At 39.7% G+C, this 24,687-nt stretch overlaps 1 protein-coding gene across 1 annotated transcript in view; it reads left to right on the top strand.

The window, feature by feature from the left end:
• pth1r (parathyroid hormone 1 receptor) overlaps nt 1–20,860 on the top strand; it is a 53,206-nt gene extending 32,346 nt beyond the window's left edge. The window contains exons 4-14 of the mRNA XM_076295721.1: nt 3,516–3,626; nt 4,505–4,629; nt 12,170–12,264; nt 15,877–16,063; nt 16,145–16,298; nt 16,817–16,877; nt 17,419–17,485; nt 17,621–17,715; nt 17,815–17,956; nt 18,319–18,360; nt 20,498–20,860. Coding sequence (XP_076151836.1) covers nt 3,516–3,626; nt 4,505–4,629; nt 12,170–12,264; nt 15,877–16,063; nt 16,145–16,298; nt 16,817–16,877; nt 17,419–17,485; nt 17,621–17,715; nt 17,815–17,956; nt 18,319–18,360; nt 20,498–20,860 — 1,442 coding nt within the window. The remainder of the gene's footprint in view (nt 1–3,515; nt 3,627–4,504; nt 4,630–12,169; nt 12,265–15,876; nt 16,064–16,144; nt 16,299–16,816; nt 16,878–17,418; nt 17,486–17,620; nt 17,716–17,814; nt 17,957–18,318; nt 18,361–20,497) is intronic.
• Nucleotides 20,861–24,687: the final 3,827 nt, after the last annotated feature.

Raw genomic sequence — 24,687 nt, 5'->3', positions numbered from 1 at the left:
GTGTTAGGCTACTTATGTGTGTTGTACATATTCATATCCTACTGGTTATTTGTTTCTTTGGTATACTTCTATCATTGCTTTTGTGTTATTCGAGCCCAGTCATTAGTGTCAGTGTTTTATTGTGCTTCATTCTTTTCACAGCCAATTATAGGAGTTTCACACTTCTACTTGGATGCCCTGTTCTTTCTCCACAGGTGTTTACTGTGATGTAATGATAGCCCAAGGAAATGTATTTGCCGTGGTTTAGTAATATTCTGCACCATCTTGTAAATGTACCACACATGCTAATAATTAGACTGGTAAGGTCATTGCATGGTCCAAAAGAAGAAACTCCTTCTCTTTACTGCTAATTATTACAGCTCATTGTTTATATTGTTTGTAAAAGAAAAACAGCACAGATTTGTATAGATAGGCTAATAACTGTTCATTAGATCAAGGGTTGTCTCACATTGATATGTTGGGGCCAAAGACCCTCACCCATGAGAAAGTGAATATCATGAAATGTAAGACTTTATGCTCATAGTGTTTGCTTCTGTGGGACAGGCTATTTGTCCTCTGATGCAACCGGCGTACAGGGAAATAGCCTGTGGTGGAGAGGATTAAAACTTTCTCTATCTCTCTCTCTCTTTCACACACACACACACATACACTCTCTCTCTCTTTGTCTCTGTGGACAATGTGCTGCTTGATGCAAATTTTTGATATCTTTGGCTTCATCCCTTTGTTGTCCGGGCCTTTACAGCGTCAGGCCACCCCTGGCGTTTTGTGTCTCTCAAGCTGCGGTCAGCCCCACTATTATTAGAACTGTCGAGCTATGATGGATATTTCAAATCGTTTGCTCTGTGCGGTATGAAATTAGCAAATAGCTGTGAGTTGATTTTAGCTATTCTAGTCATTTGGAGGGGGTGGTGGCCCAAGCCTCAGCCAAGGCCAGGGAGCCTTGCTCCTGCTGCCGTGTGCGCCAGTGAAGTCCACTTATTTATTATTATTTCGAGTTTGTGCCTTGGTCGGGCGCACCAAGTCTCCCTTACTTTCCTGAAACAAGGTTTCCATTGAGAGAGACACTGAGGTTTGCATGGGTCGGACAGTGGAGGGATGTGGGTTTCAGGCCCAAGACTCTGCCGTGTGTGAAAATAGCTCGGCGCTCAAGCTCTGTGGTCTGGCCGTAAAATAACACCAGCAATCACCATAAAAGCTTGCATATATCAAAACGCCCCACAATATGTGTTATGACATCTGCAGTTCTGAATCAAATGTGAGTACGGCAAGGAAAAACATTATTAAAAACCCAAATGACATCATCAATAGCCATGCCCCCCCCCCCAACCCCCACCCAAGCTGCAATATATGGTTATATTTAAATGAGAGCCATGGACTTAACAGGAAATGACATACAGTATATGTTTAGAGCTACATTTGAGAGCCATAGTACAGTAGGTGGTCTAAGCACTGTATACGGCGAGTTGAGATTTCTGAAAAAATCTGGTTATTGTTGTAATAATAAGTGCTATGTTAAATTTGCATGGAGAGCCATCTTTAAAAACGTTTTACTCCTGTCGGCTATACACTCTTTAATTAGGACAGAAGTGACAGGACGTTTGGATTGCATACAGACAGAATAGCGTCATCTCCTTTGATTTCCCCTTTGAAATCTGTGATTATAGGCATGAGAAAATAATGGATCTACAGCAGAGGCGGCATGGTTAAGTTTTATCCTTAACTGGTTATTTGTGGCGAGTCTGGGGCAGCTGGTTTCAATAACATCCATGGCAAAGCCAGAAATCAGGCTTGGCCAGCATCTCAGGAGATAAAAGACTCCCATTCCCATCATCAAGGCTATCTGTAAATATACAATGGGAACTGCTAAATGTGAACATATAATAGATGTGTTAAACCTCATTGTATTTATAACTATGAAACCTTTTGGAATGATAATTGTGTCTATCATGGTTTGTTACACGTTCAGTTTAACACCCCAAACAATGCATTATATGTATTTCCACAATATTTGCTGAAGTGTGAGGACATTTGGAGCTGTTTGTACACATTGGCTTGCTTATTTCTGCAACTGTGGTTTTGTGAGACTTGCCTTTCCATCTGGAAAGAAGAAACACTTAAATAGTGTTGTCTTGTTGCCTCCGTTGTTTGTATGGAATGTTACCATTTTGATTGCTGGAGAAATTATGTCCGGAAAAGAAAGCGACTCAGATTGTTAAATGGACGTTGTGGTCCCCTAACAGGGTTACAGGTCTCTCTACCTCTGTTTCGAGCCAGGCTTGGAGATGCCTGTGTGGCAGGGCTGTTAGCCAAACCGCATTCCTCGCCCTCTGCCCTTTTTAGAGACCAAAATACATTGAAGAGGTTTTTGTGAAGCACTTGAGTGACAATTGTCTGTAAATTGCAGCTTTGCAGCTTTAAATTGCAGTAAGTATTGATGGTTTCATGGTTTCTGTAGAAGGATATTGTTTTCCTTTTTTCAGTGCTGTGATATGAAATTACATCCTACACTAGGCTTCTCTGAGGTGCAGAGAGGCCTCTTATCTGATAGTCCACAGCTCAGTACATGTAGGTATGAATTGGCTGCTAATTATACAGGTATTGAGAGAACCAGTCTTATAGAAATGTGTGTGTTTGCGTTGGGGGGTGGCTGGGTCATTAGTAGGACCACAAGCAGTAGCAAATTGTTTAACTCAGCCTGTCACATAGTTTTAGGTCTTATAGGTCTACTATATTACACTTGCTGTCAGGTAATATTAAAGCTATTCAAGATTTTTACTGCTTAACTTTGCACATCCTGTTTTTTTTGTTTGTTTTTACTATGACATGTCCAAAACGGCTCTACATGAAGTAAGCAGTGTTGCGCTTTTCATTTATCTGTTATTTTGTTTTCACTATGAAGACATTCAAAAACTGTCAAAGTATTTTGGTACCCTGGAATTGATTTATTTTGCCTTGGCATGACATACAAATCAACACAGCACTGTTCTCTTCAGTTTAAGCCTTTGTTTGGCCTTTATGTCCTTTATGTCATTATGAGACAAATGTATTACTTATGCAACCGCTGAGAGAGACCTAGCTGGCTCAAGCTATTCTCTAGACATTTCAAATCTAATGATTTGACAGATGTAAGATCATGTTAGTTGTTTTGTTTTAGACAACTCAAATAATTGTAAACAATAGCAAAAGTTAAGCTCGATCTCACCAAGAATTATCTTTCAAGACCTCTGCAGATCTGCACTGTGTCTCCTCTATTTGTGATGTTCTGTTGTTTTTGGAAAGCCAAAGGCTGGTTAAAAAATGAGTTCATGGACAGAACCCTTAGAGATTCATTGATCTTTTGCCTGTTTACCTGCATTCAAAATATATGTGTATGTATCGGTAAGCTTGAAATGAAACTATCCTGAGCACCGTTCCTTTGTGTTGCATGTGTTGTAATGTAAATGTAATGTGGTGCATTCACCTAAGGAGCCGCACAAGACACAGCTGTTTTAAATGTAAATCTTGTCCCCTCCTAGAGGGCTTCTGTCTACCAGAGTGGGATGGAATTGTATGTTGGCCAGAGGGACCTCCAGGGAGATTGGTGTCTACTTCCTGCCCAGAGTATGTCTACGACTTTAACCATAAAGGTAACTCACTACTAACTTGCATGTCCTTGAATGTCCTTGTAATACCATTCTTCATAGTCTAACCTGCAGCTGCAGACATAATGGCCCAAGAGAGGCCTATTTAAAGATCACAGTAAAGTAGGACAGGTCATGTTTGGGTTTTTTACCAGCACTTTAGGTTGGGTTGATTAATGACATATCCAACACCTTTTCAACTCTCAAAACAGATGGTATCATGTTGGTGTTTGGTGGCCATCAATGTATGTAATCAATAGAGATCAGGACAATACTATGTATATCTCTCATTGTCTCTCATTGAGGCCATGTTGTTTTTTCTGTCTGAGTACCTTTCCATTTGCCACAAGGGGGAAAAATGGCATTCCTTAGTCATATAACAATAACTACGTTCATGTGGAATATTATTAACAGCAGGTTTTTACCTAAAGTGGATACTACAGTATGTATACTGCTGAATCCTCTGGATGTGTGTGTGTGTGTGTGTGTGTGTGTGTGTGTGTGTGTGAGAGAGAGTGTATATGCACTGGCAAAGGCTATCTGTATGAACCTCCATTAATTAATGAACATGGCAACTGAATTCCACTCAGGCATTCTGCAGCCAAAGCTGGGAAATGATCATTCCAAGAACAGTGAGGTACATTTTTTATGGTCATCTCACATGGGCATAACTCAGAAGCAGCATGGCTTTGACCTCCAGATGGTTCGAATTCATTTGTGTGTTTGAGATGGCCAACCTACAGTCTTTGATGCACATTGTATCGGTGTGACTATGCACAAGATAACATTCCCTAGTTAGCTGCATGTGCATCAGAGGTCACTCTCTCTCTCTTTCTCTCTCTCTCTCTCTCTCTCTCTCTCTCTCTCTCTCTCTCTTTCTACAGGTTATGCATATCGCCGCTGTGACCTAAACGGTACGTGGGAACTGGCCACCACCAACAATAAGACCTGGGCTAATTACAGCGAATGTGCCAAATTCCTCTCTCATTACAACCAAAACCAAGAGAGGGTAAGATGTCTTACTCTTTCACTTTTATATGCAATCAGTTTGCTCTGGAAATTTGATCATATTTCTTTTATCAGTCATGCCTTTTTGCGCTCATGTTCCAATAGCAGCACTCTTTACTGTTTTAATGAATTGTGACTGTGAGAGTCAAAAGGCTTTCCTATTACCATTGCACGTTGTGTGCGGTGGACTAATTTAGTGAACTGTGCACAATGGATGTATGCAATAGACTGTCTGTGAGATGATAGGAACCAGTGACTTGTGTGTCATTACAACGATGTATATCTCTAGGGATTTGGTTTCTGCCAGAATTGCAAATCTGTAGGAAGACTCTGACTGTGCAAAGCGGAGCCCTATCCCCGCCTATAGAGAATTGCAAATCTGTAGGAAGACTCTGACTGTGCAAAGCGGAGCCCTATCCCCCTATATAGCCCATAGAGAGTTTGAATTGAGTGTTTACTCTTTTGTCAGCCCCGACACTGGTTCCGCTTCCCTCCTTAGCTCTTGTATTGATTTTGGAGCGCAGCGCAGTGGAAAAAAGCTGCTCTGTATGTGGAATGTCACCATAATGTCCCCTCAAAGATCCCACTTCAAATGGAAACCGAAATGGCAGTGGGGTTACCACAGCTCTACCAGCAATCCTCAGGCATGAGGCATACAGATACATTTGCTGAAAATTACAGTATGGGAGAATACAAAGTCTAGTTTCTCTGACAAGATGCCATTGGTTTTCAGTCATATAAATTCTTAATGTTAAAATAAAAATGAAAAAATTAACTGTTGACAGATTTAAATGTTATGAAGAATGATTAGTAGTACTTTTGACTGTCTAATAGGACTGCCACAGATTTCTAGGTAGCCCTTTGTGAAGTCCTACTGCCTTGAAGTCTGCAATATGTCATTTATATCTGCATGTCCCATATTAATTTCTGTTGGGTTAATTAGGCTTATCATCATGATTGACACATTGGAATGTTTGATCAAGCACAAATAATTAATTCCTAGAATTATGTGATAAGCTCCCCAGAAATTACTTTGGTCATCCAATCATGTGTAATAGACTTACAAAGGTATAATGTGACGCAGAGGTGCAATTAACCTTTAAACACTGTTCGTTGCTACCCCCTTTAATTTACTGTTTGCGGTCAAATTTGACCGGACAGTTTTAACTGCTCTTAAATACCAATACCATGACAAAAAGTATTATTTAATAGAACATTATTGTAAACAGAACCTTATTAGAACATTAACATCTACAACATGTGTGTTTGTGTGTGGGGGTGTGTTTGTTTCTGTATGTGCGTGAATGTGTGCGAACACTCACTGGTGGTTCACATGCACAAGTGGCAACATGAACTGACAACATGAACTGTGTGTGTGTGTGTGTGTGTGTGTGAGAGAGAGAGAGATAATGGGTGTAAAAGTGTGTATGTGTGTGTGGTGTGTGTGTGTTTCTGTGTGTGCGTACTGTACATGCATGTGTGTGCAAACATTGGTGGTTCACATGCGCATGTGGCAACATGACAACATGAACTGACAACATGAACTCTTTGTGTGTGTGTGTGTGTGTGTGTGTGTGTGAGTGGGTGTACATGTGTGTGTGTCTGTTTGTGTGTGGGTGGGTGGGTGTGTTTCTGTATGTGCGTGAAGGCATATGTGTGCGAACATTGGTGGTTCACACACACAAGTGGCAACATGACAACATGAACTGACAACATGTACTGAGTGTGTGTGTGTGTGTGTGTGTGTGTGTGTGTGTGTGTGTGTGTGTGTGTGTGTGTGTGTGTGTGTGTGTGTGTGTGTGTGTGTTTGTGTGTGTGTGTGTGTGTGTGTGTGTGTGTGTGTGTGTGCTTCTGTGTGTGCATGCATGTGTGTGTGGGAACATTGGTGGTAAGTTGTAGGAGTGTGTGTAAGAAGATGTCTTTTATCTCCTGGATGAAAATGATACTCTTTCCCAATCATTTCCTATGGCGGTCATATTTGATCGTAAACAAAAAAAAGTGTTTCTAAGTTGAATAAATCACTCAAAATTGAAAGAAAGTAGTCACAATAAATTCTATGTGTTCAAAAGATCTTGAAGCAATCTGATGAAAAATGCCATATTTATGGTACAGGGAATGTGTAAATCGGTCATTTTTGACCGGAACAGTGTTAGAAGTTCCTGAATTTCCCCTTGGGGATCAATAAAGTATCTATCTATCTATCTATCTATCTAGAAGGTTAAATATGATATAAATTTATATTGTTTTAGTGGTAGTAGAATGTTATATTATGAACACTTAAGCATTTTAACAGGGTTAAAACTGCTGGATTGTGTATCACATCACTGCACAAAATTGGCCATGTTGTACATGAAACACATTTTTAATTATAATCCAGAAGCAGGGGATGATAATCTGAAACTCATTCATTTTACTGACTGCAGGACAATCACATAGCCTCTTCATTCATACAGGCAAAGATTAAATCAAACAGATTTTGCTCTTCTCATAGAATTCCTATGTTTCCTTCAAGTGGTCTTTGAAAACATGTGTGTAGTGCAGTAGGCAAAAAATAAATCCAACTTCAATATTGTGTTTTTCATATATTAATTTTCCTCAGTGTGAAGAACAAGTCATCTGAGGGCGTTCATTTGACATGCTAACAAGCCTCTGCTTTAGCTGACCACTTCATAAGTGTTCTTTTTTTTGCGAAGGCAGTCATTTTCATAATGCAAATGTTGGCCTCTCTTCAAAATAGGCCTGAGTGAGACTGTTCTATTCAGAGGAGCAGACTGGCAGCATTTTTGGATTGTTAAAACTGAAATTTAAAGTTAGCGGTCCGTTTTTCCCCTGTTAGAGCATCCAGGCTGTGGGTTGTGGTATTAGCATGGACGGATTATGAACTTTCGGGCCCCTGGGCCCAGATGTATTAAGGGCCCCCCATTAATTAATGTGGGAGGAGGGGGGGGGGTTGGGGGTCCTCCCCCAGAATTTTTTTTAATTGTTTGATGTGATTTCCTGTATTCTGGTACATTTTGGAGATGGCCAATACTAAATTCAATCAGATTCATAGCCTACATCCTGATTTGTTGATATTAAGGCAATGATTGCATGCAAAGGCTTGGGCTTCAGGGCCCCCTGACCCCTTGGGCCCCTGGGCATTAGCATTCACAGTTGTTCTCTGCTGTTATTTTTATTAGTGTCATTTGCAAACATACTTTTCTTATAATAGACCCACAGATTTTACAAAGTAGATAAAACAGCTCTAACTGAGTTGAAGATTATTGATTGAGTTGAAGAGAATTAATTTGAAACACACGATTACATAGCTTATAAGAAAAGAAAGGCTGTGTATCAAGCACTATACAAAAATGACAAAAAACAGCAACAATTTGAGCTACTGATACTGACACTGATACATAGAAATCTATGCTGTGTGACTCAAGTGATTTTTTTTCAAATGTTGAAACCAAGGCGTTGAACCAGTTCACGGAACCAAAACCAAAACCAGAAACTTTTCATGTTTTGCTAGGAACAGAAACAAAACCAGAAACTTTAAAAAATTGTATGTTCCGGAACAAAACCGTTTATCTAAAATAATGGTAACCGGTTAATACCGTTATTTTTTTCGTTCTTTGACAATATTTCTGTGCAATATGACTTGGTGAGGTTCACTTCCAATCGGGAGAAATTTAATAGAGAAGTTTGCCGCCAGCTGTACAGGCATAATATTTTTTCATTTCCCTCTGGGGCCTGACAAGGTTTTGGGCACTTGTTTATAAGTTTAATATTAACAATGGCGGCTATGCACACACCATTGTGGTTTTCAATTGTCTGATGACAAGTCAGACAAAAATGCACTGATTGGGCTCTGACCAAGTTTAGCCAATTTATGTTCACAATGGCAGCTATGTAGACTACCATATTTCAGTTATTTGCACAAATTTTGCTATGTGAGTTGCACAGCCTTTTTGATGGATGTAGGAACTACAGTGATGCTTCTGTAATGCTTTGTGGTTTTGTACTGTTGGATGACATAAGAGAAACAAATGCACTGATTTAGCCTGATGAGCCAGACCCACATTAAAATGTAGGGTCTGGGCACTCACCGTTCGCAGTGCTCAGTCCGAGGGGCGGGATAATCAGTTGTCTTTCAAATTCCCTCTGCACGCAATAGGACAGCGGCAGCGCTATGAGTCCCATGCGTTTCCCACCAGCGGAGCTAGTTGGCTATAAACGTTTGCCAACTTAATAAAAGCTTAACTCGTGTCACACTGTTCGCCAACAGCAACATCCATCTTATTTGTTTTCAAGTAGCAGGGAATTCAAGCCAAATCGTTGCAACTCTGCCATCAATCATTATGTTAAGCCCACCTAACGACTCTATACATGATTTCATTGGCCTGATTGAGTTTCGATTTCTAGAGCTCACAAGCCAACGGAGAGTTGCTAGACTAGCCCTGGCAGCAAATGTAATCTAGATTTCTAGGCTAGCACTGATTGGGCCCTGACCAGGTTTGGTCAATTGAAGTTCTCAATGACAGCTATGTAGCCTGCCCTATTTGTCATTTGCACCAATTGAGCTACAGTATGCAAGAAGTATAATGGATGTTTTCAGTTGTTTGCCAATAAACAACATGGCAAAAATTTTCCTTGTCTTAATTCATGTATAATATTGAAAAAAAAATGTAGACATGTCAGAATTATAGTTATGCCGCTTACATAATGTAGCCTAAAAAAATGTAGGCATGTTAGAATTACAGTTATGCCGCTTACATAATGTAGCCTATATGCTTTTTTAATGTTTGATGACGGGATAGAGACTTAAAGAAAGTTATGTAGACTAACAATATAATTTAAAGTCCTAATGATCAGCCTACTTATTTGTATGTCCCGCAGCTGACATGGAACGTTATTGACCGATTCGGGAACTTTATTTTTTTGTTCTAACTGGTTCAGGAACGTCAATTTTAGGGTTGAACAGAAAACTGGAAACGTTAAAATACTGTTCTGTTTGGAACGAACCAATTGGGGAAAAAATCTGGTTCAAAGCCTCTCCTCAGATGTTATGTTTTTGCAAATAGCTTGTCTTAACATTGAAATGTTTATTTTGTCTGGGAATACTTATTTCTTTGAACAGATGGATACTGGGAATGTTTGGTGGGTACTTCTGTTCAGTATAAAGGGAGCCAGCTCTCCTCAACCGACCAGTGACATCTGATTGTTTAGTTGTAGTAAATCAGTATTTTACCAAGGGTCTGAGACATAATGACTGTATGAGTTAGTGATGAATTGTGGCTGTTTTCATTCTGAATTTGGGCTGGATTAAAGTTCATCGCCAATCATCATAATTCTTTGGAATGGATTTATTCATACGATAATCATGTTCATGTGGAACATTATAAGATTTGGGAACAAGTTTCTCCAGAGACTTGCTCTGACCTAGACATGACCTAGACTTAAGTATGTTTTAGAACTACTCACACATTTGATTGTACAGTTGATTTTGTTTTTTTTAAAAGGCATCAGCACAATATCATGCTAAGCCACAGTTTCACGTTCTTGCTCTTCAAACAACTTATGCTAACTCTAGTGTAGAGCTGACAATTATGGAGAGTGCATTTTGTTAGGGAGGAGAAAGAGAAGAGAGTCGGCCAGGCAGTGATCTTTGGAGTTGCTGGTGCCTGGGCAACCTGCAAGTGCATGCAGCACGTTTGGCTCCATCATCTGACGTCTGCCTGGCAAAGAGTTCCCAGTCTGCCCTCATCAAAGCCTCTCTCTGTGAGAGGTTAAGTAGGGGAGGCAGAGCAACTGTTCTCCTGACATGAGTGGATGGAAATCCTTTTCCCTGTGTGACAACAGGGAGGGGAATCAATTTGATTGTAGAACTGACAAGATTTCCTTTAAATGGAAAGTCTGGAACAACATTGCTTGTCCTTACTGATTATCACACTGCAGAGACAAATGGAAATAGACAGGTGAGGAGGAATGCGGACTATTTTGAGGGTATCACTGTCAGGTGTCAAACGCATATTAATGACATATTTTACGATGTTAAGATTCTGATAATGTCTCTTTCTTTCTTTATCTCTCTCTCTCTCTTTCTCTCTCTCTCTGGATCAGTCCACCATGCTATCTCACACCGGCACACAGAGCTGAGAGCGTACTCCCGTCCGTCGGTTTGTGCCATACACACAGACCTAATGTTACTTCGCACCTGCGCCTTCCTGAGAGAGCAGATAACAAAAGTTGGACATCACTGGGTAGAACCCATAGGGATGATTGACCCACATCACTCATCCCACTTCTGTTTCTAAGAGATCTAAGCCCTCCTTATCCAGCCTTATCACATGCTCCCGCATGGCAAAGCCTCCCATCACCTCCCCGTTGTTCTCCATTTCACTAGTAGTTCCTAGCTCACATAGGCCCTTATCCATAGGAGTGTCAGTGGACATCGCTTGCACGTCATATCCGCTATTGGCATCCCAGGACCACGGCCAGCTACCAAGCCAAACATGTTTATTCTCAGCTCTCAATATCAAGTACTCTGATGGGTGAACTAGTGAAATGAACCAGTTTTGCTATGTGGTTGAATCATCCCATTTGAAGTATTTCAAACTTCAAATGGGATGATTCCACCACATAGCCTGAAAATGGTTAAGATAATTAAATGTGTTCAGAAACAGTGAATGAGTTTACTTGCAGAACATGTAACAAGTTGATACATTTTGTAAAATTGCAGGACCTCTCCTTTAAGTTCTTGTCCTTCTCTTCTCTCATCATTTCTATCCCTTTTTTGAAATGTCAGACCAAACTAAGAGCCAGTGGGCAGAAATCTCACATATTGTGCCTCTTTAATCTGACACTGGCTATTTACATTGATCCTGTCACATCAGGAGCCATGGCAGCTATGGATGAAAAATTCATACGCACAAATGAAAATCTTTATAGTGCAATCTGTGCGCACCACAGCTTCGGGCTGGCCGGGCCTCTGCACCACAGGCTAAATGATAACAGCCCTCCGAGTTCTAGTTACATCAGCCTGAGATGGGCCTCTTGCAGCACACAGCCTTGCTCCAGCTAGCGTGGTTAGTGTGGTCTCCGCACAGAATGTCCTCTGGCTGCCTGTTACTTGAAGTAATCTCTTTTGGAAATGGTGCATTCCCCACCCTGATTTTTCCCCCACTTTTTTTTTTCCGCTTCTTTTCTTCGGCCTCGGCACTTGAAGCAAAATGTTTTCGTAAGAAACTAATGCTATTCAAACCACCTCAGTCACTGGGTGTCAGCTTGCTGTCAAAGCAACGTTCAGGTTTCTCTGTGGAGCAGGGCGCAAGTTTAGGATTCTTACTGTAATTAAAACTGTGTGGATGTGTACAGAGTTTTTATGGCCGTAAGCCGTCTGTTTCCCGTGCCTGAGCGCCACAGATTTACTTTTACATGTCAACCTCCACATCGCACGCGTCTAGCATCTGAGACAGCATTTTGTCGAGATGAATTTGTTAAATGATGGTTTCAGAGCATTTCACTGGTGATGCTTATCTGTCTGTTGTCTTGACCTACAGGAGGTGTTTGACCGACTCTACCTAATTTACACCGTGGGCTACTCAATCTCACTGGGATCCCTAATGGTGGCCGTGGTGATCCTGGGATATTTCCGGTATGTTCTCCAGTCCTGTTGGACTTAATTAATCTAAATCTGACTGGATATTTTCACTAAGATTTTCCACTGGATTATTAATCAAACTTTTTTTTAGATAAATAAACACAAGTCCAATGTTGCTGATGAACTGTTGTGTTAGAAAATTAAGAATCATAATTGACAAACAGAAAATCAGATTTGTACATGTCCTTCTTAGGACAGTGTGAAACTAAAGAATTTAAACACTAACAGATTGTGTTGAGGCATTGCATGTAGAACACTGGAAATATTATCTCATGATGTTTTCTTTAATGTCAGAAGTAATTTATGTCAGAGATAAGAGCAGTTGTGGTCCTTGTTCCAATTACGAAAAAGAACATGATAGGAAGGTGTCTGCACTGGTGGTGATTAATGATAGGTTAAAATTAGCCAAATCATTACTTGCATCCAATGTAATGTGAGGATGTGGGAATCGTGTTTTTGTTCATTATGAAGATTGAAATGAAACATTTTAGCAGAAAAAATATTCTATAACAAACCTTTGGCCTTTCCTCCAAATAAGTATAATTAATACTTACATTTAAGGCTGCTAGCCTATTTGGCATGCTAACAAGCACACAACCAACACATAACATGGGAAGAGGCAAAGTCCAAAGGATATTTCTGTCCAATGCAGGCCTGTTGCCTTTTACACTTTGACTTTTAGAAAGTTCTACCCTCAGGATAGATTGTAATTCATGCTCCTTCCTGTTGACATTTATGTTTCGCTTCCTTTCATACTGGTATATTATGGGGATACATGCGGCATAAATGCTTTCTTTTCAGTCAACTTCAATCTATTTTATATACAGTTGTTCACAGGTTGAGAAAACCACTGATGTAATATATTGATTTTATCTGTAGGTGCCTGTTCTCCGCACTGTTTCATGTTGCTGCTTTGAAAGTGAAACAAATAAGCTGACTTGACAGGGTTTGACATGAGGAGATGTGTGGGCTTTGAAGAGCTATGGTGCCTACCTACCCAAGTTGTTCATGCATTAGCAGTAAAGTGTCAGCCAGCCAGTTTGGGAGACAAATTAAATTAAAATGAAAATTAGCCATGAATTATTTTTCCTAAGAAATAATATTGCAAACTTTATTTGCTTGATATTGGCATGAAATGAATGAATGTATGAAATAAATGGCAATAGTATTAAAAGAGCCACCAATGTGTCTAATATAAAAAAGCTAAGGCATTTGCAGAATATATTGTTTATTTATTTTTAATTTATTCAGATCCTGTCTCAAAATAACACTTAATTAGTGGGTAAAATCAATCAATCGATCATACAGTACGTTTCAGATATAATTCCCACAAGCCTCTGACTAGTATAAAACTTGTGTCTCTAGTTTTATGACATTTGAATTGTTGTTCAGTAAAAACACAAGCTACCCCATTCTCCAAAATCCATATTCTTCATTATGGATTGACACTCTGAAATTCAAGATTCTGGCAGTATGTGTATGATTGGGTGAGTTTGGCACCAAGCTGAATGGTTTCATTTTCCTTGGTAATTAATGCAGAGAACGTCCTCTGATATTTGTTCAACTGGCTTATTTAAATAGAGGGTCAGGACGTGCTAAAAAAGACTTGTTGACAAACGCTTTACTCGCCTTGACTCGGGTCCAGGCGCTGCCGCGGCCTGACGTTTTAAGGCGGCACTTCAGTTGGCACCAGGAAACCCATCGGAGGGAAATGAGTTTAATAAGGCCTCTCGTGGCTTTCCCCCCATGTTCCGACGGCCTTTCCAGGCCACTTTAGCCATGCCTCATGTTCGACATGTAAGCGCTCGCAGTCTCAGGTGCAACAGGGCACAGAGATGTTGGCCAAGGATGTCGAGGGAGTTTTACACATTAGCGGCAGTGTTTGGCTATACACGTGTGACGTGCGCGAGTGCGGCGACCCCGGGAGCAGAGGGAGCGCGACGCACATGCATGCATGTATTGGCCCTCTGACACGTCGAATCCGAATCAATGTCGGTCGAATAGCTGGGTAAACTTATGAGCCTGTGCGCATAGGCATCAAAGCCATCAACTGCCAGAACGCCTACACAGATCTGCTGATTGCAGGAGATTGCACATGTGAATGGCCAATTTCAGGTAGTTAAGTCTAAACCTGGCATGCAACATAAATAATCCCTTCACTGTATCACCCAGTGTTTGTTTAAATAATTATGGTGGGGATGGACTAAAGGCTTTCAAATTCTTTCTCATTGCTATTTTCTCAATGATGTGATGGAAGACATCGATGTTCATGTGGTTGGAAAGCTCTGGATGATGTCCTGAAAGTACCTTTTCTTTTTAAGGCAGCACTATGACCACTTTTGTCATAGTCTTCCCTATGTCTTATTGAAAGGATATGTAGGCCTACTGTCTATGCTTTGAATTATGGTCAGTTTGAATAAACACCAGATGTCTCTTGACAAATTCATATGAGCATCTATTTCCTTCTTTACGGGGGCATCACAGAAAAAAAAACAGCTTTTCATCACCTTTTATCCCCGGCCCATGCATTTGTATGTTTGAATAAGCACCTGTTGCCAAGACAATCCAGAAGGAACAACTTGTAGGCCAAAACAAACAACACATACAGGCTGTTGACAAATGGGCGAGTGGATTTTTGCATCCATTTGCTAAATTCCAGTGTGTTAGACTAAGTGGTCACTTTTCACATTGTGATCTGTATTTCATAAAGCAACAGGGTTTTTCTGTTTCTTAATGCAAAGATGGATGTGCAATTACTCCAAATATCTGCAGCTGTGATAATGACTGTCAACATATTTTGCCTGGAGTGCCCAGGAATTTAAACTGTTGTGTGTCCATTTGTAAGAACTTCAGTGGCGATAAGAAAGGCTATTTACTAAACAAGCTCTCACTGCGCTGAATAAGACTGGGAGGAGGAGATTGACATGCCTTTGGCTCTTAGCAACACATGCTTGCAATTTGGTTTTTACAACTCTCTCTCTGAGCCCTGCATTTCAATATTTGTGCTTTTCAAGCTCCTAAATCTGAAGAATGTGTTACAGTCCGAGTGCTGCTCATGTGGGTTTAATTAGGAGCAGTATTGTTCTTAAAGCAGAGCAGAGGGCATGCGGACTTGTGTGAGAATGGAGCTACGTCGTGCTCCTCCAGAGGAATGGCCTCAGTTCACACAAAGCCGCCACCCCCCCCCCCCTCAAATGTCCATGGAACTCTCGATTAATCTTCAGCTGCCGATCATGTTGTGATGAGACTTATTTGGTTTGCAGTTAAAATTGTCCCTTTGGAATTATAAGGTTCTATCTGCATTCTGAGTAGTTCTGAGATATTGAGCTTCAAAATTTAAAAAATCCATAGTGGAACAAGCTATGATATGATGTCCAAAAATGCATGCAACTTCAAGAAACTCCTCATGTCACCCTATGAATTTGTCATAGAATAAGAATATGTCAATAATTCAATTTAGACAAAAATTCTAAGGGGAGGAAATGCTATTCCCTGGCACTTTAGTTCTAGGTTAAATGTAGGAAGATTTAAAAAAATCACAACAAAAAAATCACACTGTTGTTGACTACGTCGCCTATCTTCTTTGTGATCTTTCCTCATCTGCAGTCGATTGCATTGCACCAGGAACTACATCCATATGCATCTGTTTGTGTCCTTCATGCTGAGAGCCATCAGTATCTTCGTGAAAGACATGGCGCTGTATTCCGGAGATGTTCTGGGGGAGATAGAGCGGGTCAGTGTGGAGGACCTGAAGTCTATTACGGAAGCACCGCCAGGCAACAAAACCCAGTTTGTGAGTTGAGTTCCTGTGTCTCCCTGGGTACCTCTTAGATGATTTCTTCTTGATAACTCTGTCTTTATTTTGCTCACACAGATTGGCTGTAAAGTTGCTGTGACGCTCTTCTTGTACTTCCTGGCCACAAATTACTACTGGATCCTGGTGGAGGGCCTTTACTTACACAGCCTCATCTTCATGACCTTTTTCTCCGACAGGAAGTACCTCTGGGGATTCACTCTGATTGGCTGGGGTATGTTTCTTGGAGACTGTTGCATTGGCTATAGTCCATATATCGAACAATGGTTACTGTGGTTTATCCGTTGACATGTTTATCGAGTTATTGGGCTGTGTTTATGTCTCTGTGTGGCGAGAATTTCTGTGTTTTCCCTGACTTTCTCAAACCATTTATTTTAAGAAATGATGGCTCCAGACTCAAAACTTGCACCGACCCTGGGTCCTACAGTTCCTGCATTGTACACACTGTGTGTAGTAGTTCTGTATGCACAGCGCATACAATGTGGATGCTGTATTGCCAAATCACCACATACATCAAAATATATATTGTATCTGGAAAACTGTATATTTATTCTTTTTTATATATATATATATCTGTGAATTTTATGCATCCGTCTTCACAGTGTTGTATACGGTATAGATAACAAACAAGATGAGGATGAGTGTTGCTTTGAGCGATCTGTCCCATGCTTTGTGGGGGAGTGCCAAGCTGGCAGAAGTGGGTCACGGGTGCTGTTGTGCTCTGTGTTTCAGGTGTCCCTGCCATGTTTGTGACCGTTTGGGCAAGCGTCAGAGCCACTTTGGCAGATACAGAGTAAGTCACTCGGCCATGCAAAGCAAATACTGAAAATCTGTCATATAAAAATATTTAGGTTCATCTAAAACATTAATAGGTCTGTGGACATTCATTAGAGGGTTTACAGAGTTATCCGTTAAGATTGCAGTTGTACTGTACATATGATCGCATTGATCAAACTAATGAGTCAGTGAGATCTGACTTAGTGGTCGAGCTGAAGTAAAATAAATGAACACCAAAGAACATAGTTATACTACTGTAGAAGTTTCGTACCAGAGAATTATTAGTGGGGTAATTTAGGAGATACTCTGTTGGTTCCATAAGCGCCTGCAGAAAGTCATTAGTTTCTGACAGCGCTACTCGACCAGGGTTCGACCAAGGGAAAACAGGTTCTGGGAGGGTGTTTGGCTCGGGGTCATGGTGCAAAGGACCCTAGGGTGAAATTACTCCGAACCATCGCTTTAACTCTAGGTGAAGCCTAGAGAAAAGAGAGTTTCTTAATTGATATAAAGAGAGTTTCCTTTTGATACAAATGTTTTTTTCCATCTGTATCCAACAGGTGTTGGGATTTAAGTGCAGGCAATGTGAAATGGATTATACAAATCCCTATATTAACAGCTGTTGTGGTAAGTAAGAACTACAAACGTGCCTTTAATTACTTGCAGTTGTAAACATGATTTAAGTAAAGTTTTCTTAATTAAATTTTAGGTCTAGGTTGCACTTAACTTGCACTTGTAGTCATTACCTTTCTTTTTTTCTAGATCAATTTTGTGTTGTTTTTAAACATAATCAGAGTCCTAGCAACAAAATTAAGAGAAACCAATGCAGGAAGATGTGACACCAGACAGCAGTACAGGTAAAAGTGTATGCCTACTGTATCTTTCTTTATAGTAACATAATCTATAAACCTCAGCTGTAGGAGTTTTTTGTCTTGAAACTGTTGCTTTGCCCACAGAAAACTTTTGAAATCCACACTAGTTCTCATGCCCCTGTTTGGAGTTCACTACATCATCTTCATGGCGATGCCCTACACGGAGGTATCAGGAGTGCCCTGGCAGATACAGATGCACTATGAGATGCTCGTCAATTCATTCCAGGTAATGTTTGTGCCCTTGTCATGTTGTTGTTTCATATCCGCATTGCGTCCACCTTTGTGTGTGTGTGTGTGTGTGTGTGTGTGTGTGTGTGTGTGTGTGTGTGTGTGTGCGTGCATGCATGTGTGTGTGTGTCGGTGTGTGTCTGTGTGTAAAGTATACTGTATTATTGACAGAGTGGAATTCAAATGTATGATACCTATGATAATTACTTCAATTGTTGGCAAAGGTGTTTGAGTTTAAGAGATACAGTACTTACAAAGGACTTACGTGTGTGTGTGTGTGTGTGTGTGTGTGTGTGTGTGTGTGTGTGTGTGTGTGTGTGTGTGTGTGTATGTGTGTGTGTTTGTGTGTTTCTCTTACAGGGATTCTTTGTTGCAATAATATATTGCTTCTGCAATGGAGAGGTGAGCATACCTTCAATGGCATTTTAATAGCATCACAGTGGCAACAACAGGATGTTATGGATCTGTATTTGTGAGGTGTTTTTTATCAGAAAGCTCAAATATATGTGAATAGCAATGGCTCAGGCTATGAGATCTAGTGAAACCATATTTAGGGTCATTGGGGTCTGCACATTTGTCTCTGTGTGCTGAGAGAATTGCCTCTGCAGATCCCAGGTCAGTGGAAGCAACAGGGCATAAAACAAAAGTCATCTGCAGATTTGCAAGGATAACAAATATGTGAGAGATTAATCCAAGGCACCATTCACTTGGGGAAAAAGATAAAAACTATCCAGCTTATCCTTAACTCTGTTATTCAAGAATATCACATTATTTACAGAACACACTAGGAAAATGTGGAACCACTAACAATTCACCAACATATTTCCCCTGTCATTAGAGAAAATGCAAGTATAATGTGAATCACTGGAATTTTAACATTGGGAAAAACCATGACAGTGATTTTAAGTATGTTGTATTTGCCATAGTTTGAATGGAAAACTTAATAGGAAAATTCAGTCAAGCAATCAACCCATTTAACAGAAAAGTACCATTTAGTTGTAATAGAATTTAAAATGTACAATGTGCTGTGTGCTGAATCATTAGGGTCCATTTCTGTTCCACTCTCGCTCTCTCTCTCTCTCTCTCTGACAGAGGGGCTCTGTGGACGTGCCCAACTTACTCTAAACTGAAGGTTAACAGTACTTTTAAGGCTGATGTCTTTTGAGAAGGCCATGCCCTCAACACTAGTGTGTCTCTTCAGTACTCTATCGGTCACGACTGTGGCCATGATTTCAGTCAGTCAAAACATCTGTGGTAGGCTAAATCTTATGCTATAATCGGTGAGTCATGTCCACAAGCAGCAGTTAAGGGATTAACAGGTTAGAGCTTCCGCAATGCCTCTATGATATGATACGTGCGTCTTAGGGACGCTTCGAGCCGTGCTGCAACCATGAGCCAGCTAGATAATAGGAGTGGCGTAGATTTTTCAAGCAAGAGGCAAGTGTGTTGGAAGTGTGAAAGGAGACGCATCATCCCCGCATCAGAGACAGTCCTGGTGTGAACAATACACACACACACACACACACACACACACACAGACACACACACACACACACACACACACACACACACACACACACACACACACACATACACACACACGCAGCAGTGACGGAACGGAGACGGAACACGTTAGACCTTTAAACAAGATGCTGCATTGTTCATAATTAAAAAGTGTGCTATTTTCAACATACATAAAGTGGCTGATCAACGCCTCCATTCAGTTGCTGTATCAACTGAATTGAACAGAAGGGCAACAGACAATATGGGCAGTTTAAAGCTAGATATAGGAGAGTGGAATACTAGATAGGAGAGTGGAAAAATAATGGCAAGCAACCTTTGAAAGCTGGAGGGATGAAATGAGAACAAAGACCAAATGACCCATGTATTTTCTAATGCACAAAAAAGTAATATGAGCTATTTATTATGTACCCTCCGTCACTGCATTCTAAATAGAATCATTCACATTATTAGTGAATGTAAGATGCTGTAGGTTCACTTATGGTTGGCCTGTTTGCCTTCACTCATTTTGGTGGTGATTGCCTTATTGCCTTATTGATGTATTGATATGTAAAGCCAAAAGCAATATACCTGTTTACTTGTGCATTAGTATACCATTTAAACTTAATGATTAAGACCAGGCACTACAAAAAAGGAAGGAAATGACAAATGAACCAACCCAAACTAATATAGCTATATAGGCTATAAATAACAGCAAAAAGGGCAATTAAAATATAATTAAGAACAGTTACTCCCACATATTGTGCTTATATTCAAATCACAAAATGTGTCCTCATTTTGTACCTATTTTGCTGATGAGCACCTTTTCCTAATACACAGTTGGAGTACTACCTTATTCTTTAAAAGAATACTTTTAGTAGCTAACCCTTGCGGAATAGCCCTAAGTGTACCGCTTTAACACTGCTAGAAAAATGATCATTTGAAATTCTGTGAATTCTACGAAGAAGTTTAATGCATAATCATTACTTGTTGTTGGTGTGTGAAAATAGAGCTTTAAAACTCTCTCCTACCCTCTCAGGTCCAGGCTGAAATCAAGAAGTCATGGAGTAGGCGGACACTTGCCCTGGACTTCAAAAGGAAAGCAAGGAGTGGAAGCAATACCTACAGTTATGGACCCATGGTGTCACACACCAGCGTCACAAACGTGACGGCCAGGGGCCCTTTGGCCCTGCACCTCACCACGCGCCTCGGGCCGGTCACCGTCAACGGACACCGGAACCTCCCGGGCTATGTGAAGAACGGTTCCGTCTCAGAGAACTCCATACCTTCCTCGGGGCAGGAGCTGCACATCCCCGAGGAGGAGCCGTCCAACGGCACTCGCCCCCCGATGGAGGACAAACCCCCGCCGGTGGTGGAGGAGGAGCGGGAGACAGTCATGTGACCCACAGCACTGAGCATGTGCGCAAGGAAGTTGCTTTAAAAAAAAAAAAAAAAATAATAATAATAATAATAATAATAAATAAATGAAGGATACTTGTTTTATTCACAAAGGTTGTTTTGTCAGGAGGATGCCTGCGGTATTTCTGGCATGCTTCGAATCCTGTGAGTCACAAAATACTTTGTATAAAACCAAAGCCAAGAGCTCAAATTTGCTATACGTGGAACGTGCTTAGTATCACCCCTGGAGATCCCAGACTTCTGTGACTGTTTTGGATGGAGGGCGCGCTCCTCAAAGGTCACAAACAATGCGTAGTGACAGCCTGGATGTCGGGGTCAGACTCTGAAAGCCTGACATATGGGAATATAAGACGAAAGGAGACGCACTAGAAAGACCTCAGAGGAACTGCGAGCCCTGTCTTGCTCGATCACAGAGGATGACCATCCTCTCTCACTCAGGCAGGTGAGGTGATGGCCTCGCTTGCTCTAAAGAGGAACTCAAATACGCATAATGGGAATCTACTGTAATTTTGTATCAGGTATCAGGTATTTGGAATATAAATGTCATGATGAGAACCAGTCTTAGTCCCTATAAGAGAGATGCATTTTAGCCAAATGCGGTATATATCTGTTTTGGCTGCCTGTCATGAAAAGAGATTAACTACGTCCATACTGATCATAAGGCGTGAATTGTATTGGTATCAATATCTTTGGGAAGAGATTCCATTATAAATAAGAACATATTTGTGTATTATTAATTATGGACACTTGTTATAGTACAATCAGTATGATAAATTTTTCTCATGTAGATATATTGAACAAGGATACATATTCTTGGAGTTAATTTCTACATTGCCTTATTTGGTCTCCATTTTCTTATTTATAATTCCAGCAGTGTAAAAGGAAGCTGACACAATAACTTGTTATTCAGTATTGTCAGGGATTGCACATTCCACCAAGGCAACTATGTTGTTCAAGTGAATGCATCTTTGTATGTGTGTTAGTCATATTCCAAGGGCCTCATGCACTCTTGCCTATTCTTTTCATTTTGTACGCTCTACTCATACTGATGTACAGTAGCATGTCAAATTCAGCAAACCATTTGAGACTTAAGAAAGCTGCCAAAAAATGTTATTGGAATATCCATACATGTCCATTGAAATTGTAAATTAGAATAATTGAAGCCTGAAAATACCATCTTATCCAACTTGTGAAGAAGCTCCACCCAAAGAATCTCACAAGTTGCAGACTAATATTCTGTACTCCTGTCAGCATTTGGAAAAAGATCATATTTACTATCACAATGTTTAAAATGGGCATTGAAAAAGGTGCAAAATTCAAACAATAGGTAAACATTTCCAGGGTCATTTACACTGTCGCTTGATGGTAGTATCACTGAAATCACCAAAAGTCTGACAGGAAAATATAAACAGTATACAGTAAAACAAAAATGTCCTCCCCTCCAAGTAATAAAATGGCATGCACTGTGTGTAACTAGTGTGAAAAGTTTTAAATAATGGTTAATTTTGTAGGAAACAGTTGGGAATATGAAAACCACAGTGCAGCATGTGTTGAAGGTGACAGAGTGTGTTGAACAGTAGCACCTGTCACCTAAAATCAAGTATGATTGTATAAATGGCTCTTGCATGAGGCCCAGTGTGTGTTTTTTTACATTTGTCACAGGTGGTTAAGCTGTTGCTGAAATGAATGTACTTATTTAAGTCCCCAATTAAAACAACCAACTGATTTAGTGTCTACAGTGTAGAGATGTCAGCACCTACACTGACATATTGAATTGCAGTGTGTGTTTGACACCGATAGGGTAGGGGAAATTAATTTTGATTGAAAACATTCTTAATTGTTCCAAATACCCATCATGGAAAGTGAAGGTTCTTGGTATTCCTTAATGCCACCATTAGTTTTGGCAGAAAATAGTACAAAAGTTAGTTAGTTCAATACAGACTTTTTACAAGTGATAGATTTTTTCCTAATGGAACATAACTGTAAGCTTAGGATCATGGGAGTCTTAATGAAGCAGCTCAAGGCTTTACTTTTGAAATTCAGTGTGCAAAAATCTCTCCATGTTCAGAATTGTGTAAATTGCAGTCCCTTGTGATGTTTGGTGTGAAAAATTTGTCATAATTTAATGTAACATAATTGAAAATGATTCATACATTTTAAAATTATGTATTATAGCTCACATACTGTTAAATATGGTTCAGTATTATGCTGCTTATCTTATGTATGTATGTATAGATATTCAGTATATGTGTACACAGAAGTCACAATGTTTACAAAGGCTAGATTTGAGCTAAATGAGCATCAGTGTTCTGCAAAAAATGTAATGTGATGTAACTATGAAGGGACAGTATTTCATTATTTTTAATCAGGGATGCGCTCCAACATGCTTATGGTAAATTTATTGATTCAGTTTCTTGAAATTGTTATATCGCTACAAACATCGTCAAGCAAGAGACAGCATCAGATGGGTGTGGCACTATACTTCTTTGGAAACCTGATTTCAGTATCAATGACATTTTACTGCATCTTGTTTTTTTTTCAATCCTATTTTATCATTGCTTTATAATATTTACGATATTTCCCATGGTCTTTAAACTTATTGATATTTAAGATATTTATACGAATGTCCTTTTTTTCTCTCTCTGTGGCTTATTGAAAAATGTTGGTATTCTCAGAGGTAGTATATATTCCACTGCAGCATTATACAAGATCACAGAGGGAACATTGGAAGTGTTCATAATTACCACCAGTACTAAGATAGCGTGGGTTCTGTAGTGTCAAAAGGTCAAAAGGTTTCGGCGATAGAACTGCTATAGGCCATGGACAACAATATCCAAATACAAAAGTCATTATCAAACTTTTAGCTATGTACTGTGTTCTGTTAATGTCTCATGGTTTACACTTTACTTTAACTCTAAAACTTGCAAATAAAAGAGTGGAATTGTTCAGGACATTTTACCGATAGCCATATAAGCACTTTAAAATGCATACTTGTTCTTTTCATCAGCGATTATTTTTCATCAGCGATTATGGACACATTTCTTATCATGCTGATATTTTCCAGGTAGCCTATCTCAAAGGTGTTGCCTGGATTTCCTTTTGCCAAGATCCCTCGCCTGCCAGTTGTACTTGTTTGAATCATGGATCTTGACCAATTATGTTGTCATAATTCAAACATGTACAATATTTTTCAGCTTTTTGGATTTTTTTATTTGTATTATTTGTATGAAAAGATACAGTGTGAGCTGTTCCTACAACTGTCCATATAGCCTGTTTATATGCCAATAATGTTAATAGCTCTATAGTTAAAAAATAACTATAGAGCTTAGCTGCCATGTGGTTTATTTGAAGTCCACTGTCTGGTTTTATAAGAATATATTGACATATAAAGTGTACATCATCGTATTGTGAATAATGAAATAAATGAAAATTACCTTGAATACCTTAAATATATTGTCATCTCAAGTGTCTAGAATTCATGGTGCTAAATCTGAATGCAGTATGTATAAAGTCAACCAGCATGAAATGCACATCACATCTGCCTCTCTGTTATTCTATGCATATAAATAGAGTATTACAATATTATAAGAAAACTTTTAAATGCCTGGATTTGTGCCAATGTGCCCCTGATACAATAAATAAGGTCATCAAGGTGTATATGCTTAGTTATATAACAACAATTTTATTTGAATTGGAAGACGTTTATTATTGTCATACAATAAAATACAAATCTCTTTATAAAAAATGAAAATATAATCATAAAAAATGTTTACTAAAAGTTTAGCACATTTTGGAAGGGGGAGTGACAGT

This window comes from Alosa pseudoharengus, unplaced genomic scaffold (assembly GCF_046254945.1).
Source record: "Alosa pseudoharengus isolate Yale_2024_CS ecotype anadromous, Long Island Sound unplaced genomic scaffold, YU_APseudo_1.1 YU_APseudo_1.1_scf_2, whole genome shotgun sequence".
NCBI classification, from domain to species: domain Eukaryota; kingdom Metazoa; phylum Chordata; class Actinopteri; order Clupeiformes; family Clupeidae; genus Alosa; species Alosa pseudoharengus.
The sequence above is the reverse complement of the archived record's forward strand: the minus strand, read 5'-3'. Positions and strand labels throughout refer to the sequence as shown.